The 16568-nt window shown below is 43.5% G+C and overlaps 2 protein-coding genes across 7 annotated transcripts in view; both read left to right on the forward strand.

The window, feature by feature from the left end:
* The first annotated feature begins 827 nt into the window (after window positions 1-827).
* guf1 (GTP binding elongation factor GUF1) lies at window positions 828-8678 on the forward strand. 4 transcript variants are annotated; one of them, XM_047334577.1, is made up of 17 exons: window positions 828-1266; window positions 1935-2046; window positions 2171-2319; window positions 3120-3200; window positions 3287-3364; window positions 3463-3546; window positions 3646-3710; window positions 3802-4005; window positions 4513-4652; window positions 4929-5052; window positions 5431-5563; window positions 5953-6096; window positions 6581-6714; window positions 6963-7064; window positions 7689-7786; window positions 8052-8171; window positions 8309-8346. In XM_047334577.1, the coding sequence occupies exons 1-16, from the start codon at window positions 1093-1095 to the stop codon at window positions 8126-8128; spliced, it is 1899 nt and encodes a 632-aa protein (XP_047190533.1). In that variant the 5' UTR covers window positions 828-1092; the 3' UTR covers window positions 8129-8171; window positions 8309-8346. The 4 variants fall into 4 exon arrangements, 3 of the variants coding, with proteins under 3 accessions (XP_047190533.1, XP_035506371.2, XP_035506373.2); XM_035650478.2 differs by lacking the exon at window positions 7689-7786 and adding an exon at window positions 8440-8678 and having other exon boundaries at window positions 829-1266; window positions 8309-8345; XM_035650480.2 differs by lacking the exons at window positions 828-1266; window positions 7689-7786 and adding exons at window positions 1289-1309; window positions 8440-8678 and having other exon boundaries at window positions 8309-8345.
* Window positions 8679-11533: 2855 nt separating this feature from the next.
* The window catches only part of pigg (phosphatidylinositol glycan anchor biosynthesis class G), a 57760-nt gene continuing 52725 nt past the window's right edge, over window positions 11534-16568 (forward strand). For 2 of the 3 annotated variants that reach the window (XM_035649987.2, XM_035649986.2), the window contains exons 1-2: window positions 11534-11968; window positions 12055-12260. In XM_035649987.2, coding sequence (XP_035505880.1) covers window positions 11815-11968; window positions 12055-12260 — 360 coding nt within the window. In that variant the 5' untranslated portion in view covers window positions 11534-11814. The remainder of the gene's footprint in view (window positions 11969-12054; window positions 12261-16568) is intronic. The other variant, XM_047334457.1, reaches the window with a different exon arrangement.

Raw genomic sequence — 16568 nt, forward strand, 5'->3', positions numbered from 1 at the left:
ACCGAGTAATTAGTTACTGCCCAACACTTGGCATAATACAATTCACCAAAATTCCCCACATATGCGCGTGTGCAACGAACACATAACTTGTCAGAACCATGAAAAATATGATCAGAAAACCAAGCAGGGTGAAAATAACACAGGGACAATGGAAACGTCACGACACAATTAAAAATGAACAGTGTAACAGTCACAAGTGACGTTTTTAATAGCTCTCCCTTGCTAGGCTTGCTTTTAAAGGGATAGTTCAGTGATTTTGAAGTGGGGTTGTATGAGTCACTTATGCATAGTTAATGTCCCACAGTCCCACTGTTGCAGAGGGGATCACAGCAAAATGTCCTTTTCCCGACATTTTTAAATGCTTATCTAAATTGTTCATGCTGGAGGACTTTTTTTTCATCAGTTTCCAGTAAATACACGTCCGAAGTGCGCTTGAAAAATAGTGCAAACTTAAACGGCCGTCTAGCGGAAAGCTGAAGCAGGGAAAAAATACCTCTTCAAGGATACAATTGAACTTATATTATTTTTTTAGGTAAGCATTTAAAAATGTGTCGGAAAAGAGGTTTTGCGGTGGTCCCCTCTGCAACAGTGGGACTCAGACTTACGCTACTTCCACTTTAAATGACGTTAAATGACATCGCTGATCTCCATCTCCACTAGGTGACATATTAACTATGCATAAGTAACTCACACAAGCCCACTTCAAAATCACTGAACTGTCCCTTTAACAAAGAACAAACGGAACTCATAATGTAGAGTCTCATCTTGTTTCTTTTCATCATCTTTGATCTGGGGGGGGGGGGAGAAAGAGAAAAAAAAACTACATTTCCCACAAGCCCTTGCAGGTGAACTGTCACCCAAAATGTCAGCCACCTAAGAGGCTCACGCACCGGGGTTATTACGGGACTATTAAGTGTAAATGTTCGTGTATTTAGTTTAATACGTCGTTGTAATTGCCTTTTGTTGTTCCCCAATGCGCCACCGCCGTGGCTGCAGTCTACACACGGAGCGCACTGACACGGTCGGCTAACGCTAGCCTCGCGCTGTTCACCCTCCGCACGATGCCGTGAGACGGCGGGCTCGATCGACAACATGTCGCTGTGCGCGCTGTCGCCTCTGCTGAGCCGCGTGTGTCGGTTCAAGGTGTGCAGGAGGAGAGTGCAGGAGTGCAGCACGACGCGGTGCACAGGGTGGAGACGCCGCTGCCCGAGGAGGCTGCCCGTCCTCTGCTGCGGCGTCAGGAGCGTCAGCACGCAGACGGACAAGGTGACCGGAGGGTCCGCCAGTTCCAGACGGATCACTGGCATACGTGATTATTAATAATAATAATGTCTGTGGAGATCGCCATGCATCCAGGTCGTAGTAATCCACAAGGGTGTAGAGTCAGTTACATTTACAGTGTGTGCGTGTGCGCGTGCGTGTGTGTGTGTGTGCGCGCGCGCGCGCGCGTGTGTGTGTGTGTGTGTGTGTGGGTTGTCATGCATTCAGGTCATAGTAATCCACAAGTGTGTAGAGTCAGTTACATTTACAATGAGTGTGTGTGTGTGTTGTCATTGAGGTTGAGTAGTGCTGCTGCAGTCCACAGAGTAAATGACTTTATTTCACTTCATTCATTGAATTACTGAACATAATTATGGTTATGTATTGTTATAGAATTATTCAATATATTATCTGTGGAATTGTTCTTATATAATGTGTCTAATTGTTTTATATAGTTCTGTTTTATTTTACTCAATTCGGTCTCATTCTTATTCTATTATATTTCATTATTTGTCAAACCTGTGCTCATGTTGTCTCTGGGCTGCCGTTACACCGGGAAAGGGGAAAAAAAATAGGATTATCTTACGTTATTTGATCTATTCTTACTACAGATTGGTTGGTTACTGAAAACAAGCCAGCAGTTGTTGAGTGACTTCTCTCCTTTTGTTCTCCAGGAGAACATTGACCTGTCCAAGTTCCCCGCGGACAGGATCAGGAACTTCTGCATCATTGCCCATATTGACCACGGGAAAAGCACACTGGCTGACAGGCTGTTGGAGATGACTGGTGTGTCTGCTCACCACACACAGCTCAAGTTTAACTCTAAAGAATTTTCACCATCTTAAAGTGGTTTAAATCACAGAATAGTAGTTTAAGGAGACAAGATAATTACGACGTCGCTTTCAAACAGGTGCCATAGCAAAGACTGAGAAGAACAAGCAGGTGCTGGACAAGCTTCAGGTGGAGCGAGAGAGAGGGATCACAGTGAAGGCCCAGACCGCCTCATTGTTCTACAGCCATCAGGGTCAACAGTACCTCCTGAACCTCATCGACACACCGGTAGGTCCCCGGCTGGGTGGGACGCTGGTGAGGAGAGGGTGGGAAAAAATGCCTCATGGCAAACTCTGCACCTCGAGGCAGTTGCTTAGGCAGATATATTTACCTACTTAATGCATCACAAAAATGTCCTTATGTACCATGAAGATAGTCTAAAGACGACAACTGAATTTAGGCCTGAAAACACTAGTTTGGAAGAAAATGTACCATTTATTTACTGTGTGATATGTATTTAATGGGCAGTAATCGATTTAGGAGAAAGGTTGTCTCTCTCTTTGTTGTTGTTGTGATTTTACTGCACTGAGCGGGCCGCCAAACCTGCAACCTCGGGTATGTGAGACCCGTACCACCAGGCCAAAGCCCCTGAGTCGTGGCGTCATCTGCTAGCACGTCTCTTGAGGTGTCGGGGGAGTGATGTTTACAAACTGTACACACACGGTGTTGTGAGGTGTGGCCCGCAATATTTTTGGGGGTTTTCAATTTACAGAGCCAAACAAACAGATTTTTTTTGTTTGCGCACACAGAACCGACAGCCAGCGCACCGTGAGGAAATATTCGCAGATTTTTACAAAAATTTCGTTGAAATAGCTTACTGCCCCTTTAAGTGCATATTGCCTGATTTCAACTCCTTGTCCATCATATTCGTTGCTGTTAAATCACACATTAAGTGACTTGTGCAAATAGAAGAATCTAGCGAAGTTGGAAAATGTGTGTATGTTTGGTGTTCTTGCGATTTTTTTTTTTTCTTCTGTCAAATTGATTTGTTTTACATGCCGCACAACTACATCTTGCGCTCTCTCCAGGGTCATGTTGACTTCAGCTACGAAGTGTCTCGATCGCTTTCTGCGTGCCAAGGTGTCCTGTTGATTGTCGACGCCAATCAGGTACAGAAGCTGGTGTTATCTTCGAATCACTGCGGCTGTACTTGCTCCATGTGATGCACTCGTTAATGTTTTATTGTCGCATGCAGGGGATTCAAGCGCAGACTGTGGCTAACTTCTACCTGGCTTTTGAAGCTCAGCTGACGATCATCCCTGTCATCAACAAGGTACATTCAGACCAGCCACTGTTTGGTTTCTTCACATGTTACTTTGCCTCTGGAATTCTGTGCGTTGGCTACTTCTTCTCTGACATTTTATGCCTCAGATTGATTTGAAAAATGCTGATCCGGACAGAGTGGAGTCACAAATTGAAAAGGTGTTCGATATTCCAAGTGAAGAATGCATTCGGGTTAGTTGGAACCTGATCTAAGTGTAATTATTGTTTTCTTCAGAAGCTGCATATTTTTTTTAAATGCGTCCTAATTTTTTTTATCTAATCTTTTTTCAGATCTCAGCTAAACTTGGAACAAACGTTGAAAAGGTCCTCCAAGAGGTTGTGAACAGGATTCCACCGTAAGAAGGCTCAGGTGGTTTTATTTCTCACATGAAACATGTTTGAATTTTAAAAAATGAAGCTGTTTCCCCTTTCCATCTTTATTCTCAGGCCTGTTGCAAGCACCGATGACCCATTCAAGGCCCTGGTGTTTGACTCCAACTTCGACCACTACAGAGGCGTGGTGGCCAACATCGCTGTTGTTGGAGGTCAGGTCAGAAAGGGGGACAAGATCACCTCAGCGTATCTCGGCAAAACCTACGAGGTCAACGAGCTGGGGCTTCTCCGACCAGACGAGCACCCAACACAGAAGCTGTAGGTGGCATTGCTTCTGTTTCACCACATCTCTCTCTGTTTGGTATTTCATCCAAGGGAGCTAATATTAGAAATGAAGCAAAAAGAATTAGTCAATCAACAAAAAAAATATCAGTTTTGATAGTTTGTGTATATGTGTATTTGTGTATGTAATGGAGTTATTTTATTTCTGCTGTCACATATTTAGTTGTGCAAAGATACTGTAGTTTTTAAATGATTATAGCTCTAAAATCCTTATGACTAAAAAGAGGGGACAGATTTTGCTGTGCTAGACTATCAGTTAAATGTGGCCATGAATTTAAATTGCATTTATTGCAATGCACATATAAGATAACGTAATGCAACACATAGCTTGGAATCATAATGAGGCAGCCTACTGAATAGCTGTGGGGGTTGTTTTTTTAATAATCTCTGGTCCACATAGCAGATAATGATCCTGTGAACAAATGTCCCGACTGTCTACTGAGATGTTTGCTAACATTGTATTGTGTTCTTGTTGTTGTGTAGGTTTGCAGGCCAGGTGGGCTACATGATAGCAGGGATGAAAGATGTGAAGGAGGCCCAGATTGGAGACACACTCTACCTCCAGGAGCAGCCAGTAGAAGCTCTCCCTGGGTTTAAACCTGCTAAGCCCATGGTCTTTGCCGGTAAGAACCACAGCTGCTTCTTGCTTTTCTGTTCTGCAAGATGAGACCAGGAGCTGCAACTGCTAAAAGCACGTTTCGAACAACAACAAACAGGATTTAGATGATCATAACTATTAGAACTCTAGTATCTGTGGACGTGAAGGCCCCTCCAGCGCTTGTTGTGTCTCACCAGCGAGTACAGTAAAGTGCAGCCAGTGCTCTCCAAAAGGAAAAGAGTCTTTTATGCTGATGATGTGCTCTCTGCCTTTTTTTTCTTCTTCTTCTTCTGTCCCTCAGGCATGTATCCGATGGACCAGTCAGACTATCCGGGCCTTCGCAGTGCCATTGAGAGACTGACCCTGAATGACTCGAGTGTCACAGTGCAGAGAGACAGCAGTCTGGCCCTGGGAGCAGGCTGGAGGTGAGGATGTTATGAATTAGAATTTTTCTTCTTTTTTTTTTAAGTCTTTATAATCCACAACCTGAGGAGTGGGGATTTTTCTACATATACAGTACCAGTGAAATCACTGAGCAGTGCAGCCATTAAAGTTAAGAGCCTCCCAAAGTCATTACGTTTCCATGTAATTTGCTCTTGCAGAAAAATGTATCCGCATTTTGTGCAAAAAGTACAGAACTCAGGGGAGGTCTCTGCACAAACTTCCACAGCGTTTGACATGAGCTATTGTAAAACACGTCTCACTCACTCCTGGATTCTTTCCAACGAGGCTCTCCATAATTAAAAAGCAATATCAATTATAAAACTGAAGTGAACCTGTGGACCTTCCCATCGCCCTTGCAGACTTGGCTTCCTGGGTCTTCTCCATATGGAGGTGTTCAATCAGAGGCTGGAGCAGGAATACAATGCTTCGGTTATAGTCACGGCGCCCACTGTGCCCTACAAGGCCGTGCTCTCCTCGGCCAAACTCATCAAGGTAAGAGCCACTTCCTGCCCTTACAATGGGGCCTGGCCTGGCACTGTCACAATCTGCAAAAAAAAAAAGAGGTTGCCACTTGGAAATTGGTGAAAAATGGAGGCTGTCTGGCATCGCTGCCAAGGCAAAATCACAGCCAGTTTGAAGGCATGATGCATATTTTGTTGTTCAGATTCTAGATTATTATTTTATGTAGTAGAGATACATGTACAACAATTCATTTGCTAGATTGTATAGGAGATATTCTGAAAAATATGAAGGACTTCCTTTCTAGCCTGCAGGGGGTAAATGTTTCATACCGAAAGCACAGTGTTTGAGCTGAACTTAACTATAATATCACGTACGCTTTTGGATGTTTTTTTGCAGGTTTAAGTTGATTCTCATTTCAGGAGCATGGCAGTGAGGAGATCACCATCGTGAACCCCGCTCAGTTCCCGGACAGATCGGTTGTGTCCGAGTATTTGGAGCCCATGGTGCTCGGGACCATTCTTGCTCCAGACACTTACACTGGCAAGATCATGTCTCTCTGCTTGGTAAGAGGGAAATGGAAAAAAGTAATGGTGTCTTGAGACTATTTTACCTGAATTTGTTCTTTGTTGTTAATTTTTTTATTTATTTATACTCGATCCATATGGATATACCTTGTAAACATTCTGTTTAGAGTGTAGATCCTTTTTTTTTTAGTCAGAGAGCAATAGTGCCTCTAAAAACTCACAGTCAAGTTGGCCTGATTCTCAAGCCGACTGTAAAATGAAGTTTGACAGGAGATATTAGAGTGCAGCCATGGCTTTTACACTCTCCAAATTGGTCTTTGGGCAAAAAGAAAAAAATACTGTACTTGGAAACCTTTCCACATTACAGAAGCGTCTACAGGCAGTATCTCCCACACACACACACACACACACACACACACACACACACACACACACGTGTACGCCGCCTGTCTTCCCTAGTTGTAATTACATGCGAGACCAGTGAAAGCAAAAAATTGTATCATATTGTGTCTGTTGTAAAAAGAATCGCAGAGCTATCCAGAAGAACATGGTGTACATAGACGACCAGCGTGTCATGATGAAGTATATCTTCCCATTAAATGAAGTCGTCGTGGATTTCTACGATCTGCTCAAATCAATGTCATCTGGATATGCAAGGTAAAACTAACCGAGTACAATATGAATATGTACTGTGCTGTCGTCAGCAGTCATAAACATTTTGTGTTATTAAGGTCTTTTTGATAAATGTAATTATTAAGAAAGAAAAAGGAAATAATATTTTCCCTCCTATCCCATAGTTTTCCCCCTCTTGTATCTTGTAGGATAAGATCACGGCCTCTGATTACTCTGAAAGTATTCCATGCATTCAGCAGACCGTGTTTCTGATTTGATCTTCCACACTGTAGCTTCGATTATGAGAACGCAGGCTACCAGGCTGCTGATTTGATAAAGATGGACATTCTGCTGAACGGGCGATCGGTGGAAGAACTCACCACGATTGTACACAGGTCAGTTGCAACAAAAGGCTGAAGTCAGACGCTGTAAAGTAACAGTGATAATATTTTTTAAAAAATCAAATTTTGTTTTTAACTGTCGCTGCCTGAAAACATCTTCCTTATTCGGTCACAGGTGACTGCCACACCTTCAGCTTCATTATCGTTGCTTCTTTATCGTTGCTGTTACAGCGAATAAATCTCTTCGATTTTTACGAGTTTACATAATTGCAAGGTTATATGGTCCTGTATTAATTAGTTATTGTCCTGAACCTATGGATCATGAAATGTATTCAACATTAAAGTATGGCGTCTTGGCAGCCTGTGTTAACATTATCCGTTACGCTGACTCTACAGTCTCCAGATGAGGACTTCACTCCATTCGTGACAAGGACAATAGAGTAACTCCACAGGCAGGAAGTGATGATGCACAGCAGATCTGTATTTAATGTACTCACTACCAAAGCCAGTACAGGAGCCGGTGCGGGCCTCGGTAATCCAAGGGTGCTCCGCCTCACCAATGATGGCCACTCTCCGACCATTTATACTGTGAACCATGAAGCCCGGCCGGGCATGGCTTCGGTCTCTTGTTCTCTAAGGGGCGACGCACCAATCACATAGCAGCATATCTTTTAACAGGGAGCACGTTATGGAGCAACTGAAATGTATGGTTCGTGACTGGAGCGGAGTGAGGCAAGGATGTGCCGTCAGGCAGAGAAGCCATTTCCATCCGTTAGGTGAACCTGGCAGAATGAAACTGTACATCTTGGCATTCTGACTTTAAAAAAAAACTTTACCCAGACGTGTGGATGGGGTTCCTGTTATTCAGGGTCAGAATTTTATATTTTAAAAGGTAGGCAATAACTTCCCATCCCATTTAAATTAAACAAAGCCATTCAGGGGTAATGGCATTTGTAGATGTCATTTTTAGCTACAATTTTGTTGCAGCGTTGTGGTAGTTGCAGTAGATTTTGTTGGCTGATAGGTGTTTTTTCGTCATAGGGGCAGTGCTTACACAGCAGGGAAAGCCATGTGTGAGCGACTCGCAGACTCCATACCGAGGCAGATGTTTGAGATAGCTGTCCAGGCAGCCATTGGAAGTAAGGTCATTGCGAGAGAGACGTGAGTACAACATCTGCAATGAGCTTTGTTAGAGTGGTGCAAAGAACTATTTATATATATGAAGCACTTTGAATTGTCTTTGTGTATGAAATGAGATAAACTTAAAGATGTGAAATGACAGTCTCCGCCTCTTTCAGCATAAAGGCGTACAGGAAGAATGTGCTCGCTAAATGCGTAAGTCGAGGTTTTACCAAATTCTGAAAAGTTTTTGGAATCCACTGATTTATTGCAGACTCTGAATAATAATTATTTGTTCTTGTCTTGGTAGTATGGAGGGGACATAACACGTAAGATGAAGCTGCTGAAGAGACAGGCAGAGGGCAAGAAGAAGATGAGGCATATTGGCAATGTGGAAGTTCCCAAAGACGCCTTCATTAATGTTCTGAAGAGAAAAGACAAATAGACTGCGATACCATTAGTGTATAATTTTGTCATGATAATATTACTATGTGATTGGAAAGCACTGCTAGATTATTCTCTTAATAAAATGTTCATTTATGCTGCAAACTCTCCACTGCATTGGCATTACTTCCCCTCTCACTGACACATAACAGATAATTCATAAAATAGATGAATTTTATGTTGTTCAAATTGTTTTCCAAAGCATCAAAAATCATTCCTCCATTTATCCCTTTATTATTATATTGTTTTATCAACACTTCTGTTCACGGTGGTAATGTCCATCAATCATCCAGTGAAACAGTTGTTTATTTAATGCAGTGTGTAATGTCTGATTTACAGGATGTTGCTTTACAGAAGGGTGATGACTTTCATTTTATGTTGAAGAAAATGGTGATTTATCATTCAAATGAGATAGACGCAGTTGCATTTGATGAATTGTGTAGCGTGTTATTTTCTACTAAACACTCACTGCACGTTTTATTCACATATACGTAAGAATTGTCAACAGACCAGTTGTTGGGCAGGTCAGAGCCTGAAAAAACTAGTCCAGAAGAAAATAGAACAAAAATACAAAGACCAGAATTTGCTGTACACACAGTGTTCATTTAAAAACCACAACTCCATTCTCCAGTAGGTTCAGCAACCCGGTGCTTTAGTATCCACTCAGCCAAAGTATGGGATTAATGAAGATGTACAATAAGAAGATGGCAGAGATGTAAACAGGCTGAAGCAAGCGTAGCAGCATAGAGACAGAACATTATCAAGACTCAAGGTACTATCCAGCAGGATGGCCAGATAACCACTGTTGTGCTACCGTTATATATGCCACATTTTCAGTTACCCTCTCATTTCATAGAAAACTACAAAAAGAACTGCACAATATTTTATTTTAGCTAAAAATGATTTTTTTTTACAATTAAAGTAGTGATTATGTTCTGTCTGCAGCAACATGGTGTATATTTAAACTACATATTTCATCACAATCATAAACTACACTACACGTGTGTGGGCAAGGAGGCAGCATTTTTGGCTTTGGTGGAATTCACAGTTTTCTGAAAATGGCCAGATTCAACTGATGAAATTATATTTTGTATTGTGATGTAGCTTTCCTTCTTTTGTATTTAAAATGTCACTGTGATGAAGATCATTACATTCATTTTACATTGCATTCTTTTCAGAATGTAGAAGATCATGCAAGAAGGCCTGCTAATTCAAGTTTAACTTTTAGGTGACAATCACCAAACGTTCAGGACAAATGAAATGGGTGAAAATAAAAATTCCAAAGTTGTTGTTTTTTAGAACAAACATCCCTCTCTGTGTTTCCATGGACAGTATTTGATTAGTGGAGCACAGCAGAGGAGTAGCAACACATAGTCGGAATTTCGTATTGACAAGACAAACTCTTGAAAGATACCATTTCATTTGTCTATATCCTCATATGAACCTTTTCATACACAACAAGGACTGAGGATTTGATCCCCCATCTCATGCATTGAAATCATCTCATTTCTTCAAGGCCAGTATGGACAGGAAGAAGGATTACATTAACCAATAACCCTTTCAGCATACATATGGGCATGTGCATATTGTTTCAAGACAGATTAGAAAAATTGTGAGTCTATCCTTTAATGCCCAGTAGCTCCTCATCGGCTGCAGGCTCTGACTTTTGAAAAAAACAAGGAGAAAATAGAATTTACATGCAAAAATCTGTTTGTGCAAACTGCATTTGTGTCCTCTGCAAGGTTTTACCAGTAGATGGCAGCAACACCTCAAACACCACAGAGCTTAGCACAAATGAATTCCACCCACAGAGCTAATTTCAAATCAGACCCCATCAGCCTCAGGCCCCATAAATGTCAGGTTTAAATGGTATAAAACTCTAGACAGTCAACTTAAATATCCCATTGTTGCTGTGTGTTGCCCTTTAAACCTGGCAAATTAGAGCAATTTTAAATTTAAGGGTTCATTATTTGTAGCCGCAGTGAAGTGGAAGGGGACAAGTTGAACTTCAGCAGTGTGAACCGAATTCAACTACTGGAGAAAGAACACACGTGCGTGTGTGTGTGTGTGTGTGTGTGTGTGTGTGTGCAAAATAAGTGTGTGTGTGTCTTAATATTCCTTTCAACCAATGTAAAATTTCATCTAGTGTAAAAAATATCAACATATTTCATCTCAAATTGCTCACCAGCAATTTAGGCAACAAGTGAAGCCAAGTTTACCACTGCAACCAGAGAAGTGCATATCCAACATCCAAAAGATGACCACATTAATATAATAATGTTATTTGAAAATTAGCTGAAGAGAAAAGTTTTGCATCCCTTGCTCTTGATGTTCAGTTTGGTCTTAAGAAAAGAACAAAAAGATAGCTTGACCATTGTTATGTAGACTTTGGGTTGCTATCATCTTGTCATCCTGTGAAGGACTGTTGATACTGCGTTTATTGATAGATCATCGTAGACGTAATATGTTCAGGGACACTGCTACAGATGTTGTATGTATAACATTTATATAATATATAATATTAACTATAATATTTTTAAGAAGCAAAAGGTTTGGATCTCTTTATTTCTTATAAAACCTTGCAGAATAACACACTTTTCATACATCTCAAGATTGATATTGATAAGACTGAATGTCAAAACTAACTCAATAATATTTGCAACACTAAGATGATGATGATGAAACTGCAGCAGGATTTAAAAGCAGAGCACCGGATATTCTTTTATTCAAATAACATATATTTTTATTTTCATTTCACTTTTTTAATCATTGGCACATTTATTTTAAATTCAATATTATTCATTTATTTTTATTTCACATATTTTATTTGTGATTTCGCCGTTTTTATTTATGTGAAAAAATATATGTTATTGTTTTAATCTGTGCACACATGACATCTTCACCTGTAGTAAAAGATGTTGGGGGCGGGGCGCGCATTAGTCTTTTTTGGCGCTACATTGTACCCGTAGTTCCGTGCGATCAACGCGGAAGCAGCTTTGAATGGCAGCAGCGCTAACTGGTATCAGTGTTTTTATTCTCAATTACGGCCAGCATACATAACACAAAGGCAGATTACTGAATGCCGACACACGTGGCCTTTTTTGTTTTTATATACATAACGTTTGATAGAAACTCCACCTGAAATGTGATGCCAGTGGCTTTCCATATTCCACATTCTGGCTAAGCCTGCTGCTAGCTCGCGAGTCAAATCACTAACTTGCCCGTGGTGCCGACCAGCAAGATGAAAGTCCGCGCGTCGGTTTTCGCCTCGTTCATATTAATACTCGAAGTGGTCGGCGTTGCCCTCTTCCTGCGGGGGTTCTTCCCCGTGCCCGTCAAGTCCTCGGTGTCGTCCAAGAGCCAGCTGTCGGACCTGCCGGCGGAGCCGCTGTCAGGTGAGTGGACGGCCGTCGCACTGTTGACCGTGTGTGTGAGATGATCCGCGCGAGGCTCACCGAGCGCGTCCCTCTCCACCTCACAGGGGGCTCGCCCAACTCCTCCCGCCTCCCGCAGCCCCTCTTCCGACGGGTGGTTGTCATGCTGGTGGACGCCCTGCGGGAGGACTTTGTGTTCGGACCCAGCGGGCGCATGTACATGCCCTACACCAGGCATGTGGTGGAGAGGAGCTCGTCGCACAGTTTCGTGGCCAAGGCGAGGCCCCCGACGGTCACCATGCCCAGGATCAAGGTGACGTGTCGTCCTCAATCACTCGAAAAGCTGCATATGAATCTCCTGTAATGTGTCAGCCCCTCAGATCCGAACCACTCTTCTCGAGTTTCACCAGTGTCAGACGTCCAGGTGTTAGATACAACCATTATAACGCCTGTCACCCGTCACTCGGGCCGGGGTTCTTCTGTATCTTCCGTATGGTCCACACATCCCATGAACGGACGAAAGCCAACAATGTGTTAGTCCGTCTCCAAATGCTTTCCGGAGCTCAGGTTGTGTTGAGGTCATCTCTATGTTTAATCTGGATTTCTGCTGAGGCTTCACGTGCTAGGGTCGGAAACTGTCGACAACATACAGTGTTTCCCCTAGGTTTACTGGTTTGTGGGGGGGGGGGGGGGGGGGGACACTGGCATAGATCGATGAACCCAACCCACCTCGTGTCAACAACAGTCCAGGCTGCTGGTGTGATGGTGTGAGTGATGTTTCCACACACTTTGGGCTCCTCATCACCCGTCAGTGATGGTCTGAAGGCCACAGCTTCTGACTAGGGATCGACCGATACCGATTTTTTTGGGGCCAACGCCAATACCGATTCTTTTTCCATCAGCTTTAGCCGATGACCGATACGGACTGCCGATTTTCTTGAGCCGATATTTGGAGCTGATACTACTTTTGCTCCCTCGATTTAGTAGTTAAATAGAATTAAATTCAGCGGGTTGTCTCGTCTGATCTGAGGTCTTAGTCAAAGTGGGGTTATGGCCCATGCCGTGGCTCGCCTCCCTGGGTCGAGGGAGACGAGGCCCACGTCGCTCTGGAGCATCTCGGGAGTTCCCTAGGCACCGGGACTCGTCCGCCCGCGAACGGGATCCCCTGCGCAAAGCCTGCGGCGCGGTCAGCGCGGAGACTACAAAGGTCCACCGGCAGCCGCGCCCGACACTGTGCGGGGCCCGATGGGGGCGGCGCCGCCAGTCCCAGCCTGCCGAAGCAGAGAGGGGCAAGGAGGGGAAGAGAAGGACGAACCCTACTTCTGACGTTAACGTTTACGGCCTCAGTTTACCCTCTTCTAATGGCTGCTGCCCTCCAGCACAAATGGCTCCGTGGCTCAAATTAAAAGTCGGTTCATGACAGTGAGGCTTTTCCAGGGCACAGACAGACCCTGACCCAGTGCTGGTATGGTGTTCCTAACAAAGTGCTTCCGAAATATATGGTTTTGAAAAATATCCATTGAGTGTCCTGTATATTTAAGTTCACCTTGCTGAAGCTGAACATGACTGCAGCAGTTCATCCTAATGTTCAGTTCTTATTTGAAATGTGCTGATTCGACCTTGTCTTCACTTTGGAGGCTGTCGTTTGCTGTAGTGTTGCACTGTGTTATACTGAGAAATGTTTTCTTATAGATTACACACGTGTGTGTGTGTTTTCAGGTATGCAAGTTGGGTTGCCTGGCAGGATTTGGAGCGGGCGGAACGTGGTGCATTGGCACATTTGGATGATGTGTCATGCTGACGATGAGAGTATTTTGGGAGCAGAGCCAGGAGGGACTTACTTGTCATGTCATGTGCGCCTCGCATGACAGTTGGTTGCGCTGAAACACACAGAGTGTGTGGGCGGACTGGGAAAGCGTCAGCTTTTTGTTATTTCATTGGTGTTGGAGAGACTTTTGCAGAGCGAGTTATTTTCCAGCAAAAAAAAAAAAAAGAGCAGCTCGGTCTCGTCCACATGGGCTCTGGGCGGCGCTGAGCTTGGTGGGAGGGAATTTAACCAAAACTGTCCGGTGAAGCCTCGGTGTCAGAGGGCAGCATAAAAGGCAGAGGTTTTTACGATTTAGTAGTGGTGGGGAGGAACGTGAATGTGTCAAGCTGTTGTAAAAAATAGAAGAAGATTGGAGAGAACCCCGCTGCTGAGGACGCACAATGTGGTCGGACAGGTAGACTGGGAGCCGCGAGAGTGCACACTGCACACTCAATAGTCCCCAGGTCAGCGAGTGTGGTGGACACGGTGTCAAAGAGAGTGGACAGCCTCGTGAGCGATGAAGACAAGGAGGAGAAACCGTGGAGGAAGAGCTGTACCTCAGAAATCCTCGTCTGAAGCCCTGGGGGAGCAGCTTACATTATTGTTATTATCAATTACTATATATTTACTTTTTGAATGAATGAGAGCGTGGTTTAGCATATACAATGTAAACACTGACAAATGCCAGTTAAAAGTTACCAGACCACAAAGCCCTATTCTGTTTTTGTCGGTTTTGTGTGTGCGCCGAAAAAAACGGGGTTTTAAGCTCAGCCCAGACTCTGTAAATCAAAAACAAAAAAATGGTGCGGACCACACCACACAACAATGCAAGTGCAACAAAGAGAGACACAAACGTTCTCCAAAGTAGCTTGCTGCCCCTTTAATCAGTTAAATAAGGTGGAATTTTTTTTATTTTTATAAAAACATATGCAAAGTTGCCTTTTTGGGGGGTTGGCTGTAAAGTGAGTCTTGTTCCTCTGTAGTTTTAATGGTCGTTGGGTTTAAGTGTCTTTGTAATGAATTAAATGTTTGGCTCTCACCTAACCTTGGTGTAAATGGACGTACAAACAATTTCTTAAAGAGAATTAACTCTTGTGTCGAAGGAGAGACATTACGCATGAAATCGAGCAGGCCAGTGGCCGTCCGGGGGGGAGGGGATGCTGGATGACAGCTGAGCTGGATTGAGGTGGACGCGCAGGGAGACAGATGTTCCCCCCTAATCCGAGGGTTTAAAGAAGGATGAAGTGATGGTGGAGAAAAATAGCTCGAAGGCAGCTTGGAAAAACAACTCTGACGGATGTGGACCTCGTCAAAAAGATTTGTTGATGGGAAGGGAAGGGAGAAGGATGTGAAGAGTGTAATGTGTGAGAGTAAATTCTAAAAGAAATCTTTCAGATTTGGAAGCACAAGCATGAAAGAGGGTTTGTGTCCGGCGAGATGCAGTGTTCGTACACTGTAAGTACAAGGAAGAGAGGAGGCACTTCCTCAGCTGTGTGTACACTTTTGAGTTTGATTTGCTTCAATAAACCCTGCAGACGGACTGTTAATCACATTTTCGTAGGATGGGCAGTTATGAGGCAAAACACCTTAGTGACTGTGCTGCTTTATATTCCTCAAATATGTTCTCAAACCTCCCCAAAAAAAAAAAATACTGACTAATTGGTGATTGATTCTTGATAGAGAATTGAGACTCATTTTATTCAGGGACTGATATAAACTACATTATCACTGCTTACTGTAGTGAAATCCTACGAGACATCACTGCCATGTTTTCGGCCACACTGTCACACTGCAGGCTGTACGTCACAGAAACAAACGTATGATTAATGCAACCCATTGCTTTATCCACAGTAACTATAGCGGGGTCAGTGTAACCGCGACCGCAGTAAAAAGGCTTGTTGTCCATAGTTCCTTATTAACAAACGGTGTTGAGATTCTTTTGTCAATCACGCCATTACAGTAGGTTTGGAAATGCGCCAGTAGGTGGCGGTGCAGACCAATCGCCGTCCACTGCCCACAATCACTGCATTGCACCCAATTAACTGCTGTGACACAGCCAACTATCCTAAATCATAATCTCTCTGTGGCATTGGCCATTACACACATTAGAGCCCAACACTCCCTCCAGTGTATCTAATAAAGTTACAGTCGCCATGCGCATACAGAGTTAGGCTTTAGTATCTAGTTTCTTGTCTCTGTATTACTCTTTTTTTTCTTCTTCCTTTTCTTAAGAGCTACACAGCAAACAGTTTTTTAACACTAGAACCACCACCCCGGGGGTCTCCCCACTAAATTTAAGGATTCCAATTTAGTCGCTCTTTCGAACCGTGACGGGAAGAGAAGAGAAGTTAGTTTCCCTCCCCGGTCCCCGGTCCTGTATTCACATGTGGCCAGTTGAGCCGCACTCTCACAATGGCACAGCAGTCGCTGGACATTACCGAGGTGCTGGATTTGGACAATGAATTCAGTTAATCATAACAGCAGCAGCAGCAGCAGCAGCAATGCACTGTGGTTGTGAAAAGGCGTGTATCAGCCAGGGTAGTATGGTCACAGTCGATCGGCCGCATAACTGGTCCAGTACGTCACCTCCGAAGGTATTATGTGCTAATAAGGCCAGAGAAGATTGGGCATTTTCATGTTAATGTTAAAAAGTCCTCTTTTTCTGTATAGGCAGCCAGAAGCAAGCGTTGGACTCGGGGGACTTGAAGTTCTCAGCCCCCTCTGTCTGTGTTTTGGCACCTTTACAAATTTTTTAAGCACTGTGCCAGACAGTGTCTGTACACCCCGCCGATAGTGTATTTGACATTTCGGCTG

The sequence above is a fragment of the Scophthalmus maximus genome, chromosome 9 (assembly GCF_022379125.1).
Source record: "Scophthalmus maximus strain ysfricsl-2021 chromosome 9, ASM2237912v1, whole genome shotgun sequence".
Classification (NCBI taxonomy): domain Eukaryota; kingdom Metazoa; phylum Chordata; class Actinopteri; order Pleuronectiformes; family Scophthalmidae; genus Scophthalmus; species Scophthalmus maximus.

Coding starts and splice junctions, on each gene's coding strand:
- guf1 (XM_035650478.2), top strand. CDS start 1,093: ATGTCGCTGTGCGCGCTGTCGCCTCTGCTGAGCCGCGTGTGTCGGTTC. Junction 5,053..5,430: donor GCCCTGGGAGCAGGCTGGAG/GTGAGGATGTTA, acceptor TCGCCCTTGCAG/ACTTGGCTTCCTGGGTCTTC. Junction 6,097..6,580: donor AGATCATGTCTCTCTGCTTG/GTAAGAGGGAAA, acceptor TGTTGTAAAAAG/AATCGCAGAGCTATCCAGAA.